This window comes from Miniopterus schreibersii, assembly GCF_964146895.1.
Source record: "Miniopterus schreibersii genome assembly, chromosome: 3".
NCBI classification, from domain to species: domain Eukaryota; kingdom Metazoa; phylum Chordata; class Mammalia; order Chiroptera; family Miniopteridae; genus Miniopterus; species Miniopterus schreibersii.
In genome coordinates, this window is record NC_138103.1 from 27661038 (window position 1) to 27687890 (window position 26853).

The following is a 26853-nucleotide window of genomic DNA, read 5'->3' on the forward strand; positions in this document are numbered from 1 at the left end:
CACCCTGGGTCCCTTTTGTCACCTCCAGGTGGCCCTTTCCCTTACAGCTCTGGGAAGGAGCCCCAGCCTGCTCCCACTCCCCACGAGGACCCTGTGGGCTGTTCATCATGCCAGGCACAGGAGGCCGCCAGGAGGGATGAGCAAGTAAATGACCGCAGGATTCTTGGTCCCCAGGCCTGTGCTGAAGGTGGACGAACCAAATGAATGGGAGGTTTTCAAAAATGTACCCGCACCATCATGATTCTCCCAGCCTGGCCTCCCTGGTGGAGGCTGAGCTGTGCCTCCCACTGCCCAGCCCCATGCCCAGCGCTGTCAGTGCCCACCCCCCAGGGCCCTGCAGAGAACGCCTGGTCTCCCGAAAGCACAAGGGCATTTTTGTCCCAGCTTCACAACCCCCACTTCACACACTAACAAAGCCTGGCATTCTCCGGGCATCCAGGCTGGCATTTGGGTTTCCCGTGACAGATCTGTGAGCATTCAAAGCAGTATGGAGACCAAGTTCAGGTTAGGGAGAAGCTAGAGAATCCTCCTCATCCCCCTGCTTGTCCCGTCACCATCCAGGAGAAACAAGGTTAAAGCAAGTCTGTGTGGCAGCTCTGAAGAGGCAGGCTTAGCAACATAGCACGTATTCCTAAAAACAGGAATACACACCCGACACTAGCGTGGCTGATGGCAACGGTGTAAACCGAAACCTCCCGTCCCAGAAACTTGCAATTTATCAAGAGCTACAGAGATGTTCATGTGCTTTGGCCTGTGACCTTATTTCTGTGAATTTTCCTATAAGAACAACTAAAAAGTTTCCCTCTTTCTCTCTCAAGAGGGCAGTACACCGCAGTGCTAACCAGCAGCCACACTCAGGCTCTTCCAGAAAATTACAGCCTTGCAGGGCATGTCCCCACCCTCCTCTCACTGAAGGTGGGCACAGTAGTGCTGCCCAGGACCCACGCTAGATGGAGCATGATCATAAATGCCCTACTGGTGACCCCATGGGCAAGAAAAAGCCCCCAGCTTCACAATTTTAAGGGCAATTGCATTTGGTGCCCCCCAACAGGACTCATCTCCATCACTTTCAAAACTTCTAGCTTCCTGGTCCATGGGCTGCGGTCTTCGTGGGGACACATGGGAGCCCAGTGGAGTTGTTTCCAGTACTCATTCAGTGAGGATAAATTCAACTTAGGAGCTTGGGTGGGGCAGCCTTAGAGACTAGATTTTAGGTGGGTGGACGATCTAACCTCCATTCTGCTCCAGGGACACTGAGCAGGGCCTGAGGAGTGGGGGCCACCACCCTCCTCTTTTAGTCAGTATCGGGTCTCCTGGAGTTGATGTTCTGAAAACCACCATCAAGGCAGGCTCCCCATCCTGCAAGAGAGGCAGGCCACTCCAGGCAGAGAAAGCCTCGAGCTCAGAATCACGCTGCACCTTCGGGCAGAGCAAGGTCCAGACTCAGATGGCTGGACCTCAGAACTGGCATCTTACCTCAGACCATGCTGACTCCACAGAGGGGAGGCAAGGTTTCCGGCAGCCGCCTGGAGCAATGAAGGAGGCTCCTGAAGTGGGGAGCTCCCTGTCTCTCTGCCCCATTCCCAACCCTGGAAGCTCAGGCCAGCCCTGCCTGAGCCCTTGCCCTGCAGCTCTTTTCCTTCTCCTCACACAAACCATGTCTACTCCACTCCAAAGCACACCGCCATGCCTCTCACACTATTATTATTATTAACTAAATGGGGAAGGAGTTTCTCCAACCGCACGCGTGGGTCCTGAAGGTCACGGGCACTGTCACACCTCTTGATGTCCCTTTAGGCCTCGCACCAAATCCTTCTCAACAAACGCTGATTCTGAGTTCATAAAACTGGCTCTCTCTGCTACAATGGGTGTTCCCATGCAAATAAAAAATAACACTGAGGGGGCTATTTAATTAACAAAACAATAACCTGAACCCTGGTGGCAGAGAGTGGCACAGGTTTCCATGATGCAACATGGCAACACCCTTTTGAGAACCACAAAACATATCCCCAGCCTCTGCCCTATGATCCCACTCCTGAGGAGCACCTGACCATGCTCCTGTCCTGCTCTGGCATTGGGGATATAAACGTAAACAAGATGGACAGGGTCCCCACCCTCAAGGAGCTCACATTCTAGGGAAGGATGCAAACAATAAATGATTAGTGACAATAACTTCAGGCTGTGACTTGAATTAGGAACAGAGCACCAAGTGGAGGGCAAGTGGGATGGACATAAAACGAGGAGGCAGGAAAGGCCTCTAAGAAATACAATTTAAGGTGAGACCTAAAGGAGAGGTAGGGACCCAGGCACGGGGAGAAGTTCAGGCAGAGGAACCAGCACGAGCAGAAGCTCAGGGGCAGACAGGGCTTGGGGTATTCCAGAGGCAGAGGGGAGCCCTCCGTGCCTGGAACAGATGTGTGTGGCAGGGCTGGGTCCCGAAGGTCCTCCCTTGGCCACTCTACAGAGCCTGGCTTTTATCTCAGGTGGTGGCCTGAGATGTGTGAGCAGAAAAGGAACTGGATCTGATTTATGTTTTTAAAAGATGTGGTCATATGATGTCTGTGGTTTGCTTCAAAATAACATGAGAAGGGGCTGTGGGTGGGGGGTATGGCTGAAACTAGCGGCCGTGAGTTGAAAACCATTGAAGCCGGGTAATGTGTAAATGGGGGTTCATGACGTCATCCTCTACTTAGAGATTCAAAATTTTCCAGTGTTAAAAATTAAAAAGACACTTTTATAAAGTCTATCTGGCTTCAGTGTGACAAATGACAGTTGAGGACTAAGAGCAGAAACAGAGCAGCCAAGTAGAGGCTATGCAGCTGTCCAAGGCAAGGCGCTGTGGCCTGGCCCAGGAAGGTGGCCGTGGGGATGAAGATGACTTTGGCAGCAAGGTCAAAAGGATTTCTGATAAAGGGAGGAGGGAAAAAGAAGGTTCGAGATAAATTTTATTTATTTATTTTTAAAATATATCTTTATTGATTCAGAGAGAGGAAAGGAGAGGGCAAGAGAGAGATAGAAACATCGATGATGAGAGAGTCATTGACTGAACCCACAACCTGGGCATGTGCCCTGACTGGGAATCGAACCCCAATTGCCTGGATCCTAGGTCGACGCTCAAGCTGAGCCACGCCCGGCTGGGCTCGAGATAAATTTTAGCTGTGGGGCCTGAGCAACTGTGTGAATTGTGGGCCAATTGTGAGATGAGAAAGGTAAGGGGGGTGGTGTTAGGGGGAGAGAGGAACAAATGGAGAGGTCTGCCTGGGACATGTTACATGTGGGCTCCTGTACTGGGCTGAATAGCATCCCCCCAAATTTCATACCCTCCTGGAACCTCAGAACGTGGCCTTGTTTAGAAATAGGGTCTTTGCCAAGTAATTAGTTAAAATGGGGTCATACTGGATTAAGTTGGGCCCAAAATCCAATGACTGGTGTCCTTCTAAGAAGGTCATGTGAAGAGACATAGGGATGACCCTGCCCGCACCTTGATTTCGGACTTCTAGCCTCCAGAATTGTCAAAGAATAAATCTATTCTTTTTAACCACCAAATTATAGTAAAAAAAATTTTTTTTACTGCAGCCCCAGGGAAATGCTAAAGGCGCTCATCACTTACTTGTCCTGGTGGAAGTGTCCAGCAGGCACACCCGTGCAGAGATCGGGGGAAGACCAGGGGAATCATGGGCTTATAAAGGGCATTTAATGTCACAGACTGAAAGCTCTCAGGGAGAGGGTAGACCAAGAGGCATGTGGGCCCAGACTGAGCCCTTGGACAGGCCAATGTCAGAGGTCAGGAAGGAGGCTGAGAGGCTGGAATGCGGCACCTCCTGGGGTTGGGGGATTGAGGTCAGAACAACGAGCAGGCAGATGGGGCGATAGAGCTGGAGGGGGACCAGGTGTTCTGAGTTTTATTTTTGACTTTTAAGATGAGTGGGGATGAATGGAATTTTGAGTCAATTTGCCTTCTGCTTACCACGAATGTGGTCACAATAAAAACAGCAGTGACAGGACTCTTGCCCTTGGACTGAATTAGCTGTCAGTCATTGTCTGTCCCACCCCCTGTCTCTCCTAGCCAGGGCCAATTGGATCTGGGGTGGACAACTGATCTAAAGTCAGCCAGCGCATTAGCTAGTCTAGGAACAATCAGATTCTCTTGAGAGGACAGCTAGTATATGGTGGATGCTGGAGTCTGGGTGGGTCCAAGAAGCTGGGTAGGCAGTGGGGAGAGGGAGCAGATGTGCTAAGGGACATGGAGGCACAGTGAGAGAGACAGACAGATAGGAAGCCTGACCACAAGTCATGAGGAGACCCCCGAGCAGGCGAGAATGGGCTTGGATCCTAATGCTGTTTCTTGTTCCAGTTCCCTGAACTGCCTGTGAGATTTCCCTTGTAACCTTCCCTGCTGTTGACTGGAGTTAGCAGGAGGGGTCTCTTTCTTACACCTACAGGCACTCTTCCCAGAAACCCACCCCAAGTCCTGCAGGAGGCAGCCATCCAGGAGGAAAGCCAGCCAGACATAACCACATGACCTGCCCCCTTAGCTAAGAGGGAAACATCCATCAATGAGAACACCCTGGCACTAGGCTGGGGCCTCTACACCAGGTTGTGCTCTGACATCCATCCTTTAATCTTAAGAAGCAAAACCTGCTCCAACAGGAGTAGCTGGCAGTGACCCTATGTAGATCATACATGTCCCTCTCCCAGCTGGGGACAGGACAACCATTCAAAAGCTTTTGCTGTGCAGTGAAGTTATAAGGGTCTTAATATGGCTCTTTTGCAAAATCAGACACTGCAATTTCCGATTTGAGCTCAGAATGATCTAGTGCAGTGATTCCCAAAGTGTGGTGCCTAGACCAGTATCACCTGGGAACTTGTTAGAAATGCAAATTTCAGGTGCCACCCAAACTGGCTGAATGGCCACTCTGAGGCTGGGGTCAGCCTCTTATATCTGAACAAGTCATCCAGGTGATGAATTCTCACTGACCTACTTCAACCTCTTCATTTTATAGCAAAGCAAACTGAGGCTTTGGAAGGGAAGAGGCTGCCCAAGGCCAGTTAGGGCAGGTCAGCATGTGGAGAAGGGCTGAACTCACTGTCACCTGCCCCGTCTGACAGCTCCAGGAGTCTGACAGACCCAGCTGTGGCCTAGTGAGCCCAGCCGTCTCTACATGCTTTGGGGAGGGCTGGGATGGGGGTGCTCACATCACTAATTGATGTGAGCACCCCTATCCCTGGGCTCAGAAAGGGTGGGTTGAAGAGTGAAAGGTCCGCCTGTGCCCAGACCACTTGCCCAGGTGTTATAACCAAGGAGGTGCTATAACTGGCATCCTTACGGGCTGAGCTCAGGAGTCAGGAGTCCTGGTCCCTGGTCCTAGGGGCTGCTGACTTGCTCTATTACTGGGTGAGTCCATTTGCCTTTCTGAGCCTGTTTTTCCATCTATAAGTTCTGTGACTCAACAACAAGCTAATTTTAGCCAAAATTTTACCTGGAATCAAAGATGACTAAGGGCCCAAGGGTCACTTTTACGGCTATTACCCAACAAAGCAGGGACTGGGGAGTCAGCCAATATGTCCTCAGACTCAGCCCTTTGGATACCCTTGGTGCATCCCACCCAGTGGCCACGACCCCTCAGGCTCCTGGAGCTGAGCCATTCCCACCTATGACAACCGAGTCTCTTATGACCAACCCCCTTCCCATTCTCCCAGGGTATGACCTTTGACCCTTCTTTATTTCTCCCCCAAAATCCCCATAGCTCTCTCCCAGGGGGCCCAGAGTTGCTGCTTGGATCTCATGGCCATTTGCCCTACAAGGGCTGGGCCTGGGGTGCCAAGCAAGCTGGGGGTGGTGTCTTTGACTGTTACCTCCAGGTCTCCCTTGGTAATGGACTCCTCCTCCACTCGGAACTGCAGGTCCTCCACTTTCCTGCAGGGGGAGAGGGGGTTGAGTGGGCTTTGCCCAGATAGATGGGCTTCCTCAAGTCATCAGTGACAGAGAGGTGAGGCCACAGATGGCCCAGAGTCCGTGCTCAGACCACGCAGAAGGTGCAGTCCCAGTGGAGTAGACGCCTGCCTGGAGCCATGTGGCTGATGGGGCAGAACACCCTGCAAACCTCCAGCCTTCCCAACTTCCTGACCTGTACTCCATGCAGAGACCACTGACTTCTCTAAAACAGGACTGTTTAATGCAACATCCTTCCTCCCAGGGTGGTTGTGGGAATAAATGATGGCATGATTGTAAATGGAAGCAGAGTGATGCTAGAGACCACTCTGTTTTCACCACTGCAGGGAAGAGACACTGCCATGTGGAACCGTTGGGGGGGGGGGGAAGGTAGGCTCCTTCCCCTGCTGACCCTATGCTCACCCACAGGCCTCAAAATTGGGGACCAGAGTTCCAATTCCCACTACTCCCTGATGTGGAGGGCGCCAACCTCAGGGAGACACATTCACCCACTCGCGTGCCAAGACACCACAGGGGAGACACAGGCATGTTATAGCTCACAAAGCTATTCTTACTGGGGCCTCTGACAGCTCCCAGCACACAGATGAGGAAAACTGAGGCCCAGAAAGGGCAAGTGACCTGCCCAAAGTAGCAAGTATCTGGGACTTGTACCCAGCCTCTTCTTGAACACAACTCCCACAATGTCTTAAAGATTTGTTTTTGTTTGTCAGCAACAGGCGCGTTGCCATGAGAACCAGATGTGTGGGTCCTGACAAGCAGCTCGGGCAGATATAAATAAGCCCTCCCCTCCCCAGTCAGATGGTAAGAACAGCCTGTGGAGCACATGCCTGGCTGAAAGCCCCCAAACAGACCCATGGCGGGGTGGGGGGGGGAGAAGGGCGGCTGAGGTGGGAGCTGCCTACTGTATGGGGTAGGGGAGAAAGCCACAGAAATCTATGTCAGCCAGGAAACAAAGAGAGGCTCCTGGGCCAGGGGAAATCCTGTCCCTTGTCAGCTCTGTGTCCCACCAGGAGACCCAGGACCAAGCCAGGCCAGTGTACCCACAGAGAGGGAACCATATCCCCACTAGCCACTGTGCCAGGGCAGAAAGAACCAGCAGCACAATTAATAGGCTGGTGGCCTCCAACAAGTTCCTTCCCTGCTCTGAGCCTCAGTTTCTCATTGGTGACATGAATTAATACCTGCCTCCTGGGCTAATGGTAAGATTGAGACGATACAGTACAGCACTCAGCATGGGGCTGACACCCAGGTACAAGGCATTTCAAGCACCCTTTTGCTGTTGCTTCTTTAAGCCTCAGTTTCTTGACATGTGAAATGGGAATGAGCTCCATGCACAGAACCTGGCCCAGCTGTGTGGAGCTGGTTCAAGGGGTGGGGACATTGGGTCTTCTTCATGGTGCATGTCTCCCCAGGGGCACGGGAGCCACCCCTTTCCCTGGGACATTCTCCTCTTGATAGGCTGCCTGAGCTGTTCGGGGCAGGAGCAGCAAACCCCACACAGGTGGGAAGGATGGTGTCCCATGCGTTCAGCACCATGCCGGGTGCTTTACTGGAATTATCTTGTAAGTCACCCCAACAGCTTGTAGAGTTGGGGATCATCACCCCACTCTATAGAAGAGATGACTGAGGCCCACAGAGAGCTCATGTCACTAGTCCACGTGACACATTCTGTAAGTGGTGGAGGCAGGAATTGGACCTGGGTCATCCTTAAGGAGGCTCAGAGAAAATGTCCTCCCAGGACCAGGGCAGGCACAGCACATACCTCCTCTCCTCCTCCAGCTGGTTGGACAGGTCTACCTTCTCCTTCCGCACACTCTCCACCAGCAGCCGGGCCCGCTGCAGCTTCTCCTCTGCTTCTGCAACATACTGGACCCCCAGCAAGGGCCAGAACCAGGTCAATCTCTTTCTGGGGACTAAGGGCCAGTGGGGGGAAGGGTGGGAGAGGGCAGGTGTGGTTTGAGGAGTCGGGTCTGGAACCCCAGCCACCCCTAGTCCCCTGCCAGCCCTAGGTGGGCATGGACTGTGGGCCTGATATAAGGGGGTGGGCCCAGCTGACTCCTCACCCAAGGGGAACCTCAAGTCCACCTGTCCCCATACCTAGCACCCCAATAGCTGCCACCTGCCCCAACCTCCAAGGGCCTAAAACACATTGTCTTGTGAAGGCCCCTGTCACGATACACATGTGAGCTTGGCTTTATTAATTCCAGCACCCAAGAGAAGGGTGAGCTGGCCACAAATGGGGACAAGGGCCCAGGAGGGGGCTTTCATGCAGGTGACAAACATCAGGGAAAAGTAGACATGGGACAGCAGATGACCCAAGGCTTTGGGCAAGGGCTTACTTCCCTGAAGCCCAACCCACGAATCTGCTCGAAAGCACAATAAGAAATGTGGATGGTTGTGTACAAAAAAAAACATGTACACAAGTATTATTTATAAAAAGTGAGACATTGGGAACAATTTAAACAAAGCAGGAGACTGGCCACATCAGCAAGGATGCAGTCTGTAACAGACGGCAATGCCGCTGTTCAAGCCGGGAAGAATTTTCCATAGCCAAGGAAATGCCCGCACTAAGGAAGTAGAAAAAGTTTATATCCAGGTTCTTTTTTTTTTTTTTTTAAATATATCTTTATTGATTTCAGAGAAAGGAAGGGAGAGGGAGAGAGAGAGAGAGAAACATCAATGATGAGTCATTGATTGGCCGCCCCCTGCACGCCCCCCTTGCTGGGGATCAAGCCCGCAACCCGGGCATGTGCCCTGACCGGGAATCGAACCCCGACTGCCTGGATCCTAGGTCAATGCTCAACTGCTGAGCCATGCCTGGCTGGGCTATATCCAGGTTCTTAAGGTGTGTGAACCTATCCACTGGAAGGACACTCGCCAGGAGGAGGAGGATTCTTCTCTGCACACCCAAGCCCTCCACTCTGAGTGTGAGTGAATGATCTACAAGCCTGACCTGAGGAGGCTCTAGGTGCCCTCTGGGTGCCCACTGCCCCATCTGCCCACCCACCTGCTCGTGCTGTGCCTTGAGCAGGGCGATCTCCTTCTCCACCTCGCAGATGTGGCTTGTGGCCTTGGCCACCTCAGCCCGCTCCAGGTCCCGTTCAGCCAGCAACTGCTCAATGTGCTGCTGCTTCTCCTTCAGTGCTTCTTGCAAGGCAGTTGTGCCAGAGATCTTGCGGGCGTAGCGTGAAGAGGTCTCCGTGAGCTGCAGGAAGGCATGGGTGCAGGCAGGACTCAGGGATCTGCAGCGCCATCCAATAACTGACAGATACCCAGCAGGTAGGGGCCCAAGTACCTGGGTTTCCAGGGTCCTGCTCCTTCCCCTGCTAGTGCCCCTGCCTACTTATGCAGACAGAAGCATATTATTTCAGATTTAGGAAACGGCCCCCTCCCAGGAGAATCACAGCTGGTGGCCTCGTCTGGGCCACCTTCTCCTCGGCCAGGAGGAACCTTCCATTCTAGACTAAGCTTGGATTGAAGGCTCTCTGCCCAGAAGGGCAGTCTCACCTTTTCCCCTTACCCAGGGTCACTGTGGCAACCTTTTTGAAACCACTGCCCTGCACCTCCTTAACTCCCAGGAAAGGGCTTAGGCTACTGAAAATCAGTAATATAAAAATAACAATAATGTAAATGGAACAATTTCCCTTGTTAAAAGATATACACTTTCATCTTTGCTCAAAAACTCCAATCTGATGATGTCTGAAACTAGTGCAAGTCAGGGGCAGATTGGGACCCCTGGACCCCTCTGTCCCCAATCCCCATATACACACCAGGGCATCCCTCCCCAGCCCCAACCTCACCAGGCCACTGCGGCTTGGCCGGCCCCCCACAGAGGAAGCCACGGAGCTGACAGAGCTGATGGAGGAACTGCTGGGACTGTGGGTGAGCGCTGAAACACCCATGGCCATGCGCTTGGTCTTCTTGGCCTTGGCTGGACTGGTGGATGGGAAGCCGATGCGGATCACCTTGTGGATGGGAGCGAAGAGACCAAACTTGGGTGGGCACTGGAAGTACCTGGGGAAGCAAGAGAGGCCCATGCTGCTGTCATGGCCACATGGCCTGGAGCCTCGCCTGCCTCCCCCACCTCTTTAGAGCCCAGCAGGGAGGCTCATCTTTGGGGCCCAATCACCCATATCCCAAGACCAATAGATGGGACTCCCAGAAAGAGAACAGAGGTAAGTAGGGCCTGATTCTTTGCAGCTGTGAACAGCTGTTGGGCATATTTGGGGGGTGTAGGTGAATAACAGTTACTAAGCACATACTCTGTGCTAGTCCCTTTTCATGAATGCTCATTTCAAGCCCCCGACCATTCTATTGTTATCTACATATCAGAGGAGGAGACTGAGGCTCAGAAAGGTTAAGTAACTTGCCCACAGTCACACAACTAGTCAAGCGGCAAAGCTGGGACTGGACTCCCTGACCTGCTGGGCTCCAAAGCCAACTATGCTTGGCTCCCACACACCATCCAGAGGCAGACCCACTCTCATGGCTGCCTCTGGACCACCCAAGACCCTAGGAACTCCGTCAGCTCTCTGTCTATGGAGCTCCCTGCATAGAGAAGCAAAAGCCTGAGGGAGACACCGTGGGGGTGGGATGGGGACTTCCACCACCCAACCTGCCCCTGAATTCAGAAAGCAGGAGTAAGTTGAGAGAAATATCTGTCTTGAAAACAGGAAGGCAAAGTGTTATTATGGAAACTCTGGCTGGTCGTCTTCTCTTGAAATCTCTCTGGTCAAGGATTCTACACGGGACCAGGGGAGCTAGACCTGTCTAATTTCTGACTCACCTTGAAATGGCCACCCCATCCCTCCTCTTCCCACATTAAGGTCTTTGCTTGGGTTGTCCCCCGAGCCTAGCATACCTTCCTTCTCAGAGCTGTCACAGCCTCATCTGGGCCACAGAATCAAACCCAGGGACGGCCAATGCACAAACACAGGCCACCTAGCCTTAGCCCCACATCCCTGACACTGTTCACCCATCGTCTCATCCTACCCCACCCCAATGAGCCCAGACACAGCCTTAGACCCCCCTGACCCAGCATTCCCGGCAGTCGTTTCCCTTTCATCAGAGATGGCGTGGAACCTGGAGCCAGTTGTGACCTACCCTTGGCTGCAAAGCACAGCTCACTGTCTGATTTCCTGTATCACCCAGGAAAATCCCTGGGAGGCAGGGACCACCACCTATCACAGGGTCTTCTCTTGACTGTGTGACCTTGAGCAATGACCTCTCTGGCCTCCGTTCTCTCATCTGTAAAATGGGGATGATAGTCCCACCATCTGCCCTGTGTGCTGCTGTGACAGAAGGATGGAGGCAGCATCTATACTGTGATGTCTGGCACAGCCACCCACACACTCAACACTGGCTTCCTCAGATGCCCCATCCATGTCCCCTGCACCCATCCCAGGCAAAGACGAGCCCCCTCCCACACTCCTGGGCGAAGCCCACCGTACCTGGTACCCGCCACCGCCCCATCGTTCTTCCCAAGGGGCTCATCCAGCTCCACGCCACACCACTCGCCCTTGGCAAAGTCCGTTTCCCCCACGTACCGCACCACGCCAGTCTTTGTCCCGCCAACCTGTTGGCACACAGAGAGACTCAGGTCTAGGGGATAAAAGTGGGCACAGGCAGAGATGGTGCAGGGACCCAGGTGCCCAGGCTCATCCCATCCCTCCCGTCCAGTATGCAGGAGAGAGGGGAGTCAGGGGCGGGGAGGGGGAGAGGCCTAAGGACAGCTGGGAGGGATACAGGTATAACCAGTACTTCCCAGGGCTGTCCCATGAAAGAGCTTGGAGACAGACAGATAGACCTGCATTTAATGCTGTATAAGCTTCGGCAAGTTACCTAACCTCTCTGAGCTTCAGCATCTTCGTCTTTAAAAAGGGGTTTTGTGAGGATTAAGTGCTGCATGTGCAGTATGACACATACTAGAAGTCTCAATACATTTTATCCTTAAAAAAGGTTCAAATGGCAGTGTCCAGGGGCTGGCAGGAAGAGGGGAAAAAAGAGTTGTAGTTTAAGGGACTAGAGTTTCATGATGAAAAAGATCTGTGGATCTGTTGCACGACAGTGTGAATGTACTTAACACTAATGAAATGGTTAAGAAGGTAAATCTTGTTATGTGTATTTTACCAGTTAAAAAACTCACAGTACAGGCTAATAAGTGTGAATATTACTGTAAAAATAGTTAAAATTTCTTAAGATTAAAGTTATTTATACATAGATTAGAGAGTCAAATACTTCCAAAGGTTTAAAAAGCCCTAGAAGTTTCTCCACCTCTCCCCAGAAGCAAAACTTTAACTCTTTAAGCTGAACTTTTTGGTATTTTACCTCTGTATTTCTAGACAACATGCTTATATTGCTACTTCTTGCCTTTTCGATTTTGGGTGCCATTCATCGACCTCCCATCAAGGAAGGGGAGGTGTTAGTTCCCCATCACCACTGCTTCACACCTACTTCCAAGCTTGCCCTCTTCCACATGGCAATGTCTTAATTTTGATCAGATCTGGGTTTACGGTGCTATGACTAAGCAAACACTACTCACAGGTCCCTCTCGCCTCGTGTCGGAGTCTGGCTAGAGCACTAATAAGCCCTCACCAGCCCCAGGGATGTGTTGCTGCAACCTTACTGCTCAGCTGCCTCTGGAGCTGAATCCTTGTCAGTCCCTCCCTGTCTTCATTGGGATGAAACCAGGCAGGTATCTTCTTAGAGATGGGAGCAAAGCAGGAAGAGTGGGAATGTTTCCAGAGGGGACAGGTCTGGTGCCAGACCTCTGCCAAGGTCAGCACAACCTGGGGACACTCATCTCCCTGAAGCCCCAGAGACTCCCTCACTGAGACCCCACCATGTGTGAGCCAGGCCTGCCCTCCAGTGATGAGACCTGTCTCTTCTCCCTTTATTTATTATTTTTATTATACTTAATTTAACTTAAAAAAAGAATACTTTATTTTTTAGAGAAGTTTTAGGTTTACAGAAAACCTGAGCAGAAAATACAGAGTCCCCATATATCCCTTCACATCCCTCCCTAGAGCCTCCCCTTATTAACACCCTGCGTCAGTGTGGCACATGTGTACAATGGTGAGCGAATACCGATCAGGACTATTAACTAAAGCCCACAGTTTACATTGTAGTTCACTCTTGGGTCCTGACAAATGTATCCGCCGTTACAGGCTCATACAAGATAGTTCTCCTGCTGTAAAAAACTGCGCTCTGCCTATTCTCTCTCTCCCTCCTACCACTTGATCTTTTTATTGTCCCCAGAGTTTGACCTTTTCCAGAATGTCATATAGTTGGAATCATACAGTCGGTAGCCTTTTCAGATTGGCTTCTGTCATTTAGTCATATGCATTTAAGGTACCTGCATGTCTTCTCATGACTTGGCAGCTCTTTTCTTTTCAGCACTGAATAATATTCCATTGCCTGGATATACCAAGGTTTATTTATCCAGTCACCTATTGAAGGACGTCTTGGTTGCTTCCAAGTTTTAGCAATTATGAATAAAAATTCTATAAATATTAGTGTGCAGGCTCTTGTGTAGATATAAGTTTTAAGCTCATTTAAATAAATACCAAGGAGCACAACTGCAGAATGGTATGGTGAGAATATGCCTACTTTTGTTAGAAACTGCCAAACTGGCCCGGCCGGGCGTAGCTCAGCGGTTAAGCGTCGACCTAGGATCCAGGCGATCAGGGTTCGATTCCTGGTCAGGGCACATGCCCGGGCTGCAGGCTGCAGCAGATCAATGACTCTCTCATCATTGATGTTTCTCTCTCTCTCTCTCCCTCTCCTTTCCTCTCTCTCTGAAATCAATAAAGATATATTAAAAAAAAAAAAAGAAACTGCCAAACTGTCTGGACCATGCTGCATCCCATCAGCAATGCAGGGGAGTTCCTGCTGCTCCACTAAGGGGATGTCCCCTTCACGTCCACCCCCTGCATGCCAGGCCCAGTCTCCTGAGGGATGAGCCCCACCCCTTCCTTTTCCACCATCTGGAGGTCGCCTGTGGGCTTGCAGTCCCTTCTGGCTTGGGAACTAGATTCTAGGTCCCACGGAGTAATGGAGGTGGGAAAGCTGCATTAATCTGTGTCTCAGGGACTTTCCTCTGAGGAAATCAAAACTGTTGACTCACTTAAAATAGCGACCTGTGCCTCGGGTGAGGGTCTCATCCACACAGTGAGGGAACAGCGCCTTGGAGCTGCCCAGCTCTGTCATTAGGAGGCTGGATGAGAGCTGCTGTGAGGGAACAGTGAGGGGTCCATGTTCGAGGCCTGGAGCAGCCCCTACTGGGGAGCTGTGGGAGGGGCAGGAGTGCTGGCAGGGAGGAGGCTGGCCAGGAGAGAACAGCAGACGGCATTGGGCCACACTCAGGGAAAGGAGGGGACTGAGGTGGTGATCCTCCATGACAATGTCCACAGTTGCTGAACTGAATAATAACTACCGAGAGTATCTGGGGTTCAACTAGTCTGTGGGGCACTGACATCATACATGTGGTGCCTTGCTCGCTTTCAGGCTCTGTAGTAGGAACATGGGAATGAAACAGGTAAGACCCCTCCTCTTGTGGAGCTCCCGGTCAGGGCAGGACACAGACAGTAAAGAAGGAAGTAAATAAATGTTGTTATTCCAGGTGGATGACAAGGGCTATGTGGAGTAATATGGGAGGCCTGTGTCTCCGAGGAGTGACAGTGACACACAGACCTAATTGAAGTGGGACAGCAAGCTACAAGCAGGCAGCCAGGCCTCTTCCTTCCTGAGACAGCTTTCTCTGTTCCTTGCTAATTACACCCCATACTGTCGAGTACAGATGACCAAGACATTTCTATCGCCACCCTCCCCACCCCCTGCTGAGACTCCTGGGCACACTGAAGGTCGAGGATACAGGGAACATTCCTAAGCCAGTAGGTAGAAGCCAAGAGGCCCCGTCCCAGCCTTGCCCATGCCCTGCTTTATGACTCTGAGCAAGTACTTGCCCTCTCTGAGCCTCACTGTCCTCACCCATACAACAAACAGTTAGGACCTGGTGGCTTCTGTCCCAGCAGGCCTATGAGTCTGGATTGGCTCTCACTAATCAATGACCCTCTGGTGGGGTTGTCTTCCCAACCCCTCCTATGACTAGGTCTCAACCTGCCCTCTTGGTTCCTGCTGCTCTGTAATTCCAACCTGGAATGTCTTTTGTCTTCCATGACCTCAACCCTAAACTGGTGGCTGTGAGGCTGGCCCCTGAGTCTGCCACACCAGGCCATGCTGCCTCTGAAACTAACTTCCCTAAAACCCATGCAGACAGGCCACCTCCTAGGATGGACTTTCAGAACCATACCCTGGGGTTCCTACAGGGCCCCACGGGGACACACACAGCAGCTTTCCACGTCTTAGGTCAGCCAGGCAGCCAAGAGCCCTCCACATGTTCCCTGGGCCTAGAAGGTGCCCAGGACCAAAGGCAGTGGAGGGCTATCCCAGGCAGAAGGAAATGGAGAGGGCCTGGGGTAGCAGGGTCCCACCTGGCCTGGGTCCTGTCTCAGATCTGGTATGGTCTAAAAGGCTGTGTTACCTTGGACAAGTCACTGCACCTCTCTGCTCCCACCTCTGCCAGGAACCCCCACCCCAGACACCCAGAACCCTTGAATGCTCATCCAGAGCAGGACCCCAAACTCACCCAGGCTAAGCTTTAAGACAACTCGGGAGGAAGAATTTTAGAAGAGGAAATTGGGCAGAACAGAGCAGACCACTGCTAAAGAAATTTCAGGCGTTAGCCAGAAAGTTTACCTGTGTGTGTACTGGGGCTATGGAGGGGGCAGAGGGTGGGAAAGGACAAGGCAGGACAGCTAGCCTGTGGGCCCAGCTCAGTCACATCCACTTTAGGTGCTGTTGGGAAACTCAAGTCTCTGAGTCTCAGACCTCAATCTGTGAAATGGGCTACTGTGAGAACCATAGGTGATCCACACAGCACAATGCACAACTCCAAACCACACCTGAAAATCTGGCTCAGACAGGCGTGTGACAAAACTTCCAATACTTAAGTGGCACTATTCCGGAAAGGTGAGGCATGTTTTTCCTGGGGCCTCCAGGTCTCCCTCTCACCCTCCAGAGGTTCCTCCAGGGACCAGGGTCTCTCAGGGTTGAAGAGGAAATGGATTGTGCATGTAAAGTTCTTGGCACAGGGCTCTGTTCACAGTAAATGCTTGACCAATAGAAACTGTGTGACTGGGAGGCTCCCTGAACTCTGAGGCCCTCACTGCACCTGGGACCCCATGGCCAAGGAGAATGCCCACCCATCATGGACTTTAATGCTGACAATAGCTAACACTTCACAGAGGTTACACAGAGCCACTTGAGGTAGGTGAATTATTATCCCCATTTTATAGGTGAAGAAACTGAGGCAGAGAGGATAAATAACTTGCCCATGATTACTTAGCTAGTACATGGACCTCATGGGTTAATGTTGAGGCCCAAATGAAACCAGGATTTAGAGGTATCTTTAAAGGGCAGCACAACTTAATGAACACAAATACCGTTACTTATGTTCATAAATAATAAATACTGCTCACGCCTCTGACCCAGGTCAGAAGCAGATTTGTGGTTGGTGAAGCTAACAGAGCTTAGGCATCAGGGACCCTCACCTGCACTGGCCCCTTCCAAGGACCTGACAATGCATTCATGGGAATCACATGATTTATAAAATTTGCAAAAGCAGTATTTTTTCTTGTTTTTCCTAGAGTTCCCCCATCCTCAAATGGTTTAAGTGCAGGCCTCTACAGTCACCCATGTCCAGGATATAATTTTTTGAGGGTGGGGTAGGGACAGGAAGGTGAGGTGTCAGATATTCACAGCAGGTACAGAGAAGAAAAGCAAGTGCCAGAGTCAGCCAAGCCAGCTGGGTCCTGGCAGTATACAGTGGACCAGGCCTGGAAGACTAACCCAAGGGAAGCTGCAGACTAGGGCGGGGTGGGGGACAGGTAAGGCCTGATCCTTGCGGTAGAAACAAACCTGTTCAGATTCCTCTCCCTCACCCAGAATCTGAGCACATCCAGGGTAGGCACAGCTGATGAGTGAATAAAGGGATGAATGGCCCATAACCTCCTGGCTGTGTGTCCCTGGGCAGGCTGTTTTCCAGGGCTGAACTCAGTTTCCTCATCTGTAAAATTGGGGGGATAACCCTTACCTCATAAGGCAAAGGGGAGAGGACCCAAAGAGATAAGGTACAGAAAGTGCTAGGCACAGTGCCCAGTGTGGGGTACACCCCCAAGAAAACAGTGTCTCAAAGTGAGGATTCAACCTACTTGTGGGCTGGGAAGTCAATGGGGCCTATCTGCTGCTACTACTGCCAGCTCTGATGAAGGGATAGGGCCTGGCGGAAACTTCTAGAGCAGCGCCTGTCTTATGCCAGTTTGAGTGCCCCCTGCTCAGTAAGTTCAGTTCCCACACCCTGAAAAGGGACCAGGTACAAGGAGAGTTCTAGGCAGAATCAACGGGGTAAATCCTCCTGCTTCCCCACAATTAGGGACCAATCAGGGCTGGTCAATAACCCCCACAGCCGCCACTTCCCACCCGAGGTCGCAGACCGCCCCCCAGGGCACTCCCATGACACTAACCAGGCCTTGCACAGCCAGAGCCCTTCGTCACTATGAAGCACTCCCACATCCACCGGTTCTTTCTATGCTCCAACAAAAGCATCACATGGCGCAGGATGGTTACTAGACTTACTGTGGTGACCACTTAGTAAAATACATAAATGTCCAATCACTGTATTGTACACCTGAAACTAATATATTGTACGCCAACTGTAATTGAAAAAGAAATTATTTTTAAAAAGCATCACATGGGTGCTAACTATGCAGTTTTGCTGAATGGATAGGTGATGAATGAGTGAAAAAAATGAATGAATAAATGAGGATGAGGCTTGGTTAAGTGACTCTCTGTTATAGTTAATTAGATGTCTGAACCAACCACCCAACACTTGGCCAGGGGTCTTGAGCACTCTAGTCCCTGGCCTTTTCCAATACAGGCCTGGCACATCTGCGATGGTAGGCTAGATCAGTGGATATTATCAGTAATAGCTAACATTTATGGGGCACTTACTAAGTAGCAGGAACCATCTAAAGGCATTACATGTATTAATGCATTTCAACTTATGACAGAGGTACTATTAAAATTCCCATCTTATAGATGGGAAGACTGAGGCCCAGAAAGGTTAAGACACCTGCCCAGGGTCACACAGCGACAGTCTGAAGATCCCACTTCACCTGTTTCCCTGGTCCCTCTGTGTGGTTCTAACAAGGAGTGGGTGATCCAGCCAGGACCCCACCCAAGCCTCTTGAGTCCCCTCCTTACCAGTCCTCTCGGTTCAGCTTGCCCATGTGGGGTGCAGCAGTGGGGGGAAGGGACTCACCAACACGCGGTCTCCCAGGCGCAGGTCCTTGTCACCCCGCTTCACGGATCCACTGTCCGAGAGGTTGGAGCCTGACTCGTTGCCTGTCTTGACGGAGCTGTTGAGGACGCTCTCCCGGAGCGGGATAACGCGGCTGGTCAGCGGGGGTGTAGCTGTGCCAGAATGCAGTGACAGGTTCTGGGCAGTCAGTGACTCTACCGAGTGGGTGTCGCTGCCTGAGCCCTCGGCCGTAGGCTGCCGGGTTAGCTTGGAGGGCCGCGTGAAGATGCCCTGCAGGGCCGGGCACTCGAAGTAGCGCACGCCACCCACAGCACCATCGTTCTTGCCCACAGGCTCATCCAGCACCACGCCGGCCCACTGGCCGGGTGCGAACTGCGTCTCGCCCAGGTACTGCACCACGCCCGGCTTCACGCCGTTCACCCATACCCGCTCGCCGACCTCGAAGTCCCCCACGAAGTCATCGCCCACCTCGGTGGCCTTTGGACCAGGCTTCTCAGGGGCAGCGGGTGGGGCCACAGAAGAGGGGCCCGAGGCCTGCTTATGCAGGGGAGAGCCTGTGGGGTGAGAAGACAGGCAGCAGTTAGGGCTGAGTGAGCGCTGGAAGGTATCAGTGCTGGTTACCTGATGGGGAAACTGAGGCAGGTGTGGTTGGCAGTGTGGCCTTGATCAGGTCTCATTCCTTGTGGGCCTTGGGTCCCATGAAAAGGCTGTCAACCTATCTGTGGACAGCTGGCCACAGCCACAGGCATCTTGGGGCAAAGAAAGAGCCAGGAAAACTCTCTTACTCCAGCCCTAAGCCTCCCTTCTCTTGCCTCCTCCTTCCCAAGCCTGAAGCTCCCGGGCTGCACAGACCAGGAAAAGTGGGAGGGAGAAGGGCAGGAGGAGGAAGTAAGTATGTCACCTCATTGGGGCTCTCTGGCCTGAGCTGGGTCCCCTGATCCAGCCCCTCCTTATAGGAAGAATGACCGTGAGGCTGAGAGAGGCAAGGGCCTTGCCCAAGACCACAGAGCAGAAATGGGACTCAAACTCTGGGCGGGGGGACTACCTCCCAGCCTGGGCTCCAACGCGCTCCAAGACACTGAAGAGAAAGGGAAGGGAAGCAACTTTCTCAAGGTCACTCAGGAAATGACAAAGTAGGGCTCAACCCCACCATGCTGTATGTGTATCTGGCTCTTGGGCCCCAGGCTCCTCGGCATGTGGGAACTCAGAAAGTCCGCCTGTTTGTGCCTCAAAGTCTGGAGGCCGTCCCTCCTTCCTGCCAGAGCAAGCATCACGTGGAGGAGGTCTCCTCTCCTCCAGAGGCTGACGGGCTTATGGAACACAGATGGGGACAGGGGCAAGCAGATGCTGCCACACCCCCATCAGAGATGCCTATGTTTCTGGTTTTTTCCATGGGCAGCCAGTGGAGGGGGCACAGGGCAGCGGCTCCACCCGAGTCCTCCTTTCATCCAAGGCCAACGAACCCTGGTCCCCAGGCCTGGCTGGATGCTCTCTCAGGGCTGGAAGCCAACCCTTAAGGACAAAGCTTCCGGGGCACGAGGAAGCCACACGATTCCAAGGCAGGCCCAACACATGAGGACAAACAGGCAGGTTCTCCCTCTGGGCACTGGCAGCGGTGGTGGGAAAGCACATGGCCACCCAGGACCCGGGCAGCCAGGATGGGGGTCCTGACCAGGGGGGAAGGGGCTACCTCTCACCTGTGAGCTGGGCTCCTGGGAGGTCAACGACCTTTGCTACTGAATTTGATTAACAACCACTATTATTGCACCCATTAATTAGTGCTCTGTGCTAAGAGGCTGACATACAGCAGTTCATCTGACTCTCACAGTTAACCCTGTGAAGTGATTTTGTTGTCCCAGTTTTAAAGATGAGGAAACTGGGGCTCAGAGATAACGGTGCTTTATCTAAGTTCCCAAGCAGTAGGCAGCAGAGCCAAGCTCTGGCCAAAGGCCTCTGGCTCTTGGTGCAGAGCACTTTCAATCATCTAACAAATGTATATGAAGTGCCCACAATGCCCAGCCCCAAACTACAACCACCCCAAATCTTGGACTCCTCTGCATGGACCTATTTTCCAGAATCTGACTAAACCCTACAGTTCCCTGCAACCAGGAAATAATCTCATCTATTACTTCTTCCTATGTAAGGATGTCTCCTTCCATTTCTTGTTTATATGAGAACCCTGAGTGGGACGCTGGTTGGGGGCCCCAAGGCTCTCTTCCACCACTTAGATTCCATGAGGTCCCAGTGGCTGAGGGAGCAGACCCTGGAGACCCGCAGACCTGCTCTCAAACCCAGCTTCCCCCGGCCCCATCTGTGTCCCTTACCTGCACCTCTCTCCTGGGCCATGTGGGATGATAGGGACAGTGCCTGCCTGGCCCATACATGGACCCATGAGTGCTGACTATTGTTATTTTCATGAGAATGGCTTATATAAAAACTAAAAGGCTAGAAAATAATTGAAAACCATAAAAGGCCCAGGAGGCAGAAGAAGGGCCTCCAGGCAGGTTCTGGTCATCTTGGGCAAGTGGCTCTACCCCTGAGTAAAATGAGGCGGCTGTCTGAGACCTCTGAAATTGACATAAAACACCAAGTGTAAGTCAGCTAACACAGACCCCATCCAGCTGGTTCCCTGCTCCTGGGCCAATCTCCTGGGAGTCCTCAATCCTGATCTAGGACAATCCTGTATCACAAGGAGCTTCTACTGGGACCTGGGAACCCCACCCACTCCCCCACAGTGGCTTTCCACCTCACTGGGTCAGGCAGGCACCTTCCTTAGACAAAGCTGCTCTGAAAAGCAGCCAGATGGGAAGGAAGCCCCCAGCCCCCTCACAACACTGCCCAAGAAGCCTGTGGAGCCCATCAACAATGAGATGTCAATATTGTCATTATTTAAACAGCAGCTCCTACCCTGGCTGGTGTGGCTCAGTAGTCAGGGTGTCAGCCTGTGCACAGAAGGGTTGCAGGTTTGATCCCTGGCCCCAGTCAGGGCGTGTATGGGGGCAACCAATCGATGTGTTGCTCTCACATCCATGTTTTTCTCTCTCTCTTTTTCCCTCCCTCCTTCCCTATCTGAAATCAATGGAAAAATATCCCTAGGTGAGGATTAACCAAAATAAAATAAAACAGCAGCTACCATTCATGAAGTGCCTACTGCACGCCTCCAATGGACTGGGTACTTTTTACATATTACATTCTTATCTTGCAGATTAGGAAACAGAGGTTATGAAACTTGCCCAGTTACCTAGGCAGGAGTCAGGCCCAGCTGGTCGGGCTCAGAGCCCTCCCTATTGATGACTCCCCAATAAGGCACACATACACGACAGGTGCCTACCAGGTGCCAGTGCCGTTCCCATATCCATTTCTAGAACACTTCCCTGTGTCGAGGGGCTGAGTGATGTCTGCTAGCTGAACAGAATGGTGTGACCCAGGTAAGAGCCTTTCCCCACCTTTCCTTTTGCTTACAGAGGAGAGTCCCAGGTCGAGGGGGACCAAGCTATTCTGGGCTATTCTTGGCAAAAAGCTCCTCCTCAGCTGTTCTCCTCAGCTGTCCCAGCCCAGGCAGACCCTCAGGTAATCTTTCTTCCCCACTCCACCCCTTCCAGGGGTCACAGGCCCAGGGACCAGTTGTTTCAACAGCTGCTAAAATCCAGGTCACAAGCTTTTGGCAAACGCACTCCAGTATTTTGCTCCATTTTTCCTCTTTGGTGCCCCTGGCTGCCTGTCTCACCAGGGCAAACCCTCGTCAAATCCCCCTCTCACACTAAGGAGCTTTCAGCAGCCTGAGCTTGGGAAGGCATGGAAAACCCTTATAGAGCCAAAAAGAAGGAAATCTTGCCTTTTGCAACAGCATGGGAGGACCTGGAGATTATTATGCTAAGTAAAATAAGCCAGCCAGAGAAAGACAAATACCATATGATCTCACTTACATGTGGAATCTAATGAACAAAATAAACTGACGAACAAAATAGAAACAGAGGCATGGATACATGGAACAGACTGACAGCTGTCAGAGGGGAGGGAGCTTGGGGGCTAGATAAAAGAAGGTGAAGGGCTTAAGCAAAAAAAAAAACAAAACACAAAATTAAAACCAGTAACCTAAGACACAGACAACAGTGTGGTGACAGCCAGAGGGAAAAGGGGGCTGAGGGGTAGATGGAGGTGGGCAAACAGGAAGAAAAGGGAACGAAAAGAGACTTTGCCCGGGGCAGCGGGCGCACAGTGCAGTGTGCAGATGATGTTTTGTTGAGTTTTACACTTGAAACTTTTGTGAACCAATGTCACCCCAATAAATTTTTAAAAACAAAACACCTAAAATAAATAAATAAAATTTTAAAAAATATATAATTAAAACAACATCAACAAAAGCTTACAGAGCCCCCTTCCCTCCAGGGAGCCATTATAACACATTGGCTAGGCCTGGCCAAGCCCCTTCTCATATCTGGGCCTGTTTCCCTATGGGACAACAAAGAACTGGGTCAGAAATAGCCAAGGTCCTGGCCAGCACTGATAGTCTATGGGTCCCACTTCTTCTGGAGGAGCTATTGTGAGTACTCAAGCTATCAGACCTGACCATACTCTCACAGCTCTGAAGCCAGGATCTGGGCTCTGCTCCCTCCAAGTTCCTGCACAGGCTAGCAGTGGCTCAGCACACCCCCAAGGGCAGTGACAGACCTAAACCTCACAGGAGCAGCTGATCCTTTCCCAGACACAGGCATGAGGAAATTTATTGCTGGTCTCAAGTTCAAAGTAGAACTTTGATGAAAAGGGCTAATGGACATGGTGTAGAGTGGCAGCAGCTGGTGGCCTGGTCTTCCTGGGACCCACCTCCCCATCTTTCCCCTCTCCCCCAACTGGCCCTCCAACAGAGGCCAGAGCCCATGTGTGGCATCAACACACTCAGCCCGCAAAACAGGAGCTTTCCCCTCCTGCCGTCACCTACTCTCCTTCCCAGCAAACAAGCTTTCCTCTCTCTATTTAAATGTTTATTACAAAGATCATTCATACGTCCACTGCAGAAAAATTAGAAAACATAGGTTACTGATTTTTAAAAAAAATGAAAGCACCTATAATTCCATCATACAAACATAACACAGTTAAAGTCTTGGCATATGTTTTTCTAGGCTTTATCTTGTGCATATACATTCATATATACTGCATAGTTAAAAACTCAAGTGAGGCCATATTTAGATATTACAGTACTTGGTCTTCTGCACTTCGCAAGGTGGGTATTTTTTGATCCAGAAGCATCTAGAAGGAAGTGGCTCTATCCACTGAGAAGACTCTGCTTCCTAGGCCCTCTCTGACCCTCAGCTCCTGATCTGTGCCCACTCCGGATACTGCTCATGGGAGGATGACACTACCTGTTCCCTACAGGGCAGTGGGCCCTTCCTGGCCCTGTGGTTCCTGTCCCAGCTATCCACCATGCTCTGAAAGTCCCCTGTTCCTATGACAGGACTGGGGGCCTCTCTGCCTCCGCCACCCGTCCACCCTGATGGTTCTTCCCAATGGGGCAGTCTCTGTTCATTCCTTTTTCCACCTGTGTTCCAGCCAGTGGTGTGGTGGTAAAGGCTTAACAACTAGCTCTCTGGGAGAAAATAAATAAGCAAGTCTGATCTGTAGCATTTGCCAATTTCCATGGTGTAAGTTCTCCCACCCCGGCCAATTTCAAACTACTAGCATGATATCACAGAACATGGAGTTGGAAGAGATTATATAGTATTTCCACCATAGAATAAATAACCTCAAAAATACAGATATTGTAAATCTTACTACTAGTAAATAGTAGTAAAATATAGAATTATTAGTGTATAAACACTATAAGAAGTACCACTAGAATTCATGAGTTTTGACTATTTATTACCTATGTGTGTTTTGTTGTTGTTTTTTTGTTAATCCTCACCTAAGGATATTTTTTCCATTGATTTTTAGAGAGAGTGAAAGGGAGGGAGGGAGGGAGGGAGGGAGAAAGAGAGAGAAACATTGATGTAAGAGAGACACAGTGATTGGTTGCCTCCTGCATGTGCCCTGATAGGGGCTGGGGACTGAAGCTGCAACTCAAGGACAATACCCTTGACCAGGAATTGAACGCTTGACCCTTTGGTGTGCAGGCTGATACTCCAACCAGTGAGTCACATTGTCCAGGGCCCTATGTTTTTAACAGAATTTATTTAATTGTAAATCCACACAATCTGATTTTTAAAATAATGGCCATGTTTAACATCTGGCTGGCAAAATTCCTGAAATTTCAGGAGCTGGCATGGGTTGGTGCTACCACACCACCGGTCCCAGCTCAGCCCACACCCTGGATGGGCGATCCATCCAGGCCCCATCTACGTTCTCTCTCTATCCCATGAATGAGACACAGGAAGAGGAGACAGAGAAGCACCAAGTCCCTGACTTGTCTCCACTCAGAGAGCTGGTGGGGAAGGGGTGAGAGGCAGAAGAAATATCCTTCTCTGGTTAGTACCCGGGGAACCCTGACCTACACTATGCTTCCCACATAATCCTACTCTCTCCTGAAGCTTTAGCTACTGCCTGTAGGCTGACATACTTCTGCTTTTTTAAAGACACTAATAAATTCTCCTTGTTAAAGATCTAAATGGCACAGGAAGATTAGAATGAAGTTGGGCCCCAATTGCGCTCTCCAGCCAAGATACCTTCCCTGGATACCAGCCATGCCCATCCAGCAGCTGCCTCCCCCAGGATGTCCCCCAGAATCTCACACTCGATATTCTGAACCAAAAGACTCCCTCCCTCTAAGAGCTCTTCCTCTGTCCTCCCCATCTCGGGAGTGCCCCCCTACCCATTCATTTACTCAGGCCACAGACCCTCATTACTCCTTCCCCTCCCACCCCATCAATCCAGTTATTCATCAAGATCCAGCAATTTCACAGAAGGAATAGCTCTTAAATCCACACCTCCATCTCAGGTCCTTGAGATTTCACACCTTGCCCAGCTCAGCAACCTCCAAAATGGTCTCCCAGCCTCTGATCAACCATCTTTGCTCCAGGCCCTACTCCAGAGCCGCAGACAGCCCTCTGCAAGGCAAATCTAATCATGTCATCATCCCCCCACCCCATCCATTTGAAATCTTTAGATACAGATCACTTTTTATGTTAACTTTTTACTTTTTTAATGCTATTTTTTAAATAAAATACAATAAAAATGAAATACATTTTCAAAAATAAGGAATGTAATCTTCGGCCTTTTTCCCAATGAAATAATTTAGAAAGAAGAAACTGACTCACTGTCTTGTCATTCACAAAACAACAAAAAACAAAACCTGAATCTAAGTGCCCCAGAACAGGAGAGCAGTGATGTAAATTATGGTCAAGTCTTTCAGATTATCAAGCAACCTTTAAAAATAATTCTCGTAAGGGAAAGTGTTTCTGATGTGATGCTTGATGAGAAAGAAAGGTTTAAGAGTGTTCCAACACAGCACTGAGGCATGAAGGCCTGGAGCTGGTGAAGTGGGAACACAGGGAACAGGATAAAAAGGAACCAATTTGAAAACACACAAGTGGGGCTTTGCAGGGACCCACAGTGACAGATAGGCTGTGCAGTCTGCTTCCTCAAGGGAGCCGGCTTTCCTACCATGTTCCCCCTGAAAGGCCAGAGGGAACAGAGCATACCTATGCTCGAACCTGGTCCCTTGAGGAGCTGGTCAATTCCCTAAATGTTCCACAGAACATAGTTCCACAGGGTGTTAACAGGTATAGTGAAGAAAAAAATTTAATCTCCAAATTCAAACTAACTTTAGAACCAGTGGCTTAAACAAAGTTAAGGTTATGTTGCTGCAAGACTTTTCAGAGCCTTTAATGTGCACTGTGACTGCTTAAGAGGGGCTATAAATAAGGTAACCACACGATTCATCAGCCAAAACCAGACACCTTGGAGAAAAAGGAGGTGTTATTAATATAGCATCATGCCAAGACCACAGGCATAAACTAGGGCTGCCCCGGCAGAACATGGTCACCCTGGCCTTAAAGTACAGCATTTTCCTGTCTGTGCCTGCCCATCAGACCAGCTCTAATAGCCCTCATCGACAGCCACCCCCCAGGGCTCCATTCTTCCTTGGTTTGCATAGCCTGCCTCCCAGGATGCAGGGGTACGCATCTGCACCCCACCAGGAACACAAGCCCTGGGAGGTGGTGCCCATACCAACTCCCCTCTCCATCCTTGGAGCCCCAGGACCAGACTGAAATGCAGGCTGGCCATGACATTGAACTCCCCTCCCTGGTGGCCCCAAAGCAACAAACATAAATGCTGGCAAATCCTGAAGCTGCTTTCTGCTCTAAGGACCCCCTCCCGCACAGCAGGTGCTCATGAAGGAAGGGATGAGGTCTCTGTGGTCTTCCTCAAGGGAGCCGGCTTTCCCACCAGGAGCCCCCAGCCCAGTTCACCCCGAGTTCAGTCCTGATGGCAACCACCGATATGGCCTCCAAGGAGAGCTGAGCCCATCCCTCCCAGACCACCCTGACCAAGCAGGGTCCATCCCTTCTGGCCACCACAGGCCCTGTAT

The 26853-nt window shown here is 51.1% G+C and overlaps 1 protein-coding gene across 3 annotated transcripts in view; it reads right to left on the minus strand.

Moving 5' to 3' along the window:
* CLIP2 (CAP-Gly domain containing linker protein 2) overlaps positions 1 to 26853 on the minus strand; it is a 71010-nt gene that overhangs the window by 19326 nt on the left and 24831 nt on the right. For all 3 annotated transcript variants that reach the window (XM_081132233.1, XM_081132232.1, XM_081132231.1), the window contains exons 3-8: positions 18333 to 18886; positions 11404 to 11528; positions 9754 to 9967; positions 8961 to 9158; positions 7716 to 7819; positions 5857 to 5917 (exon numbers count right to left, since the gene is read on the minus strand). In XM_081132233.1, the coding sequence (XP_080988359.1) occupies positions 5857 to 5917; positions 7716 to 7819; positions 8961 to 9158; positions 9754 to 9967; positions 11404 to 11528; positions 18333 to 18886 (1256 nt within the window). The remainder of the gene's footprint in view (positions 1 to 5856; positions 5918 to 7715; positions 7820 to 8960; positions 9159 to 9753; positions 9968 to 11403; positions 11529 to 18332; positions 18887 to 26853) is intronic.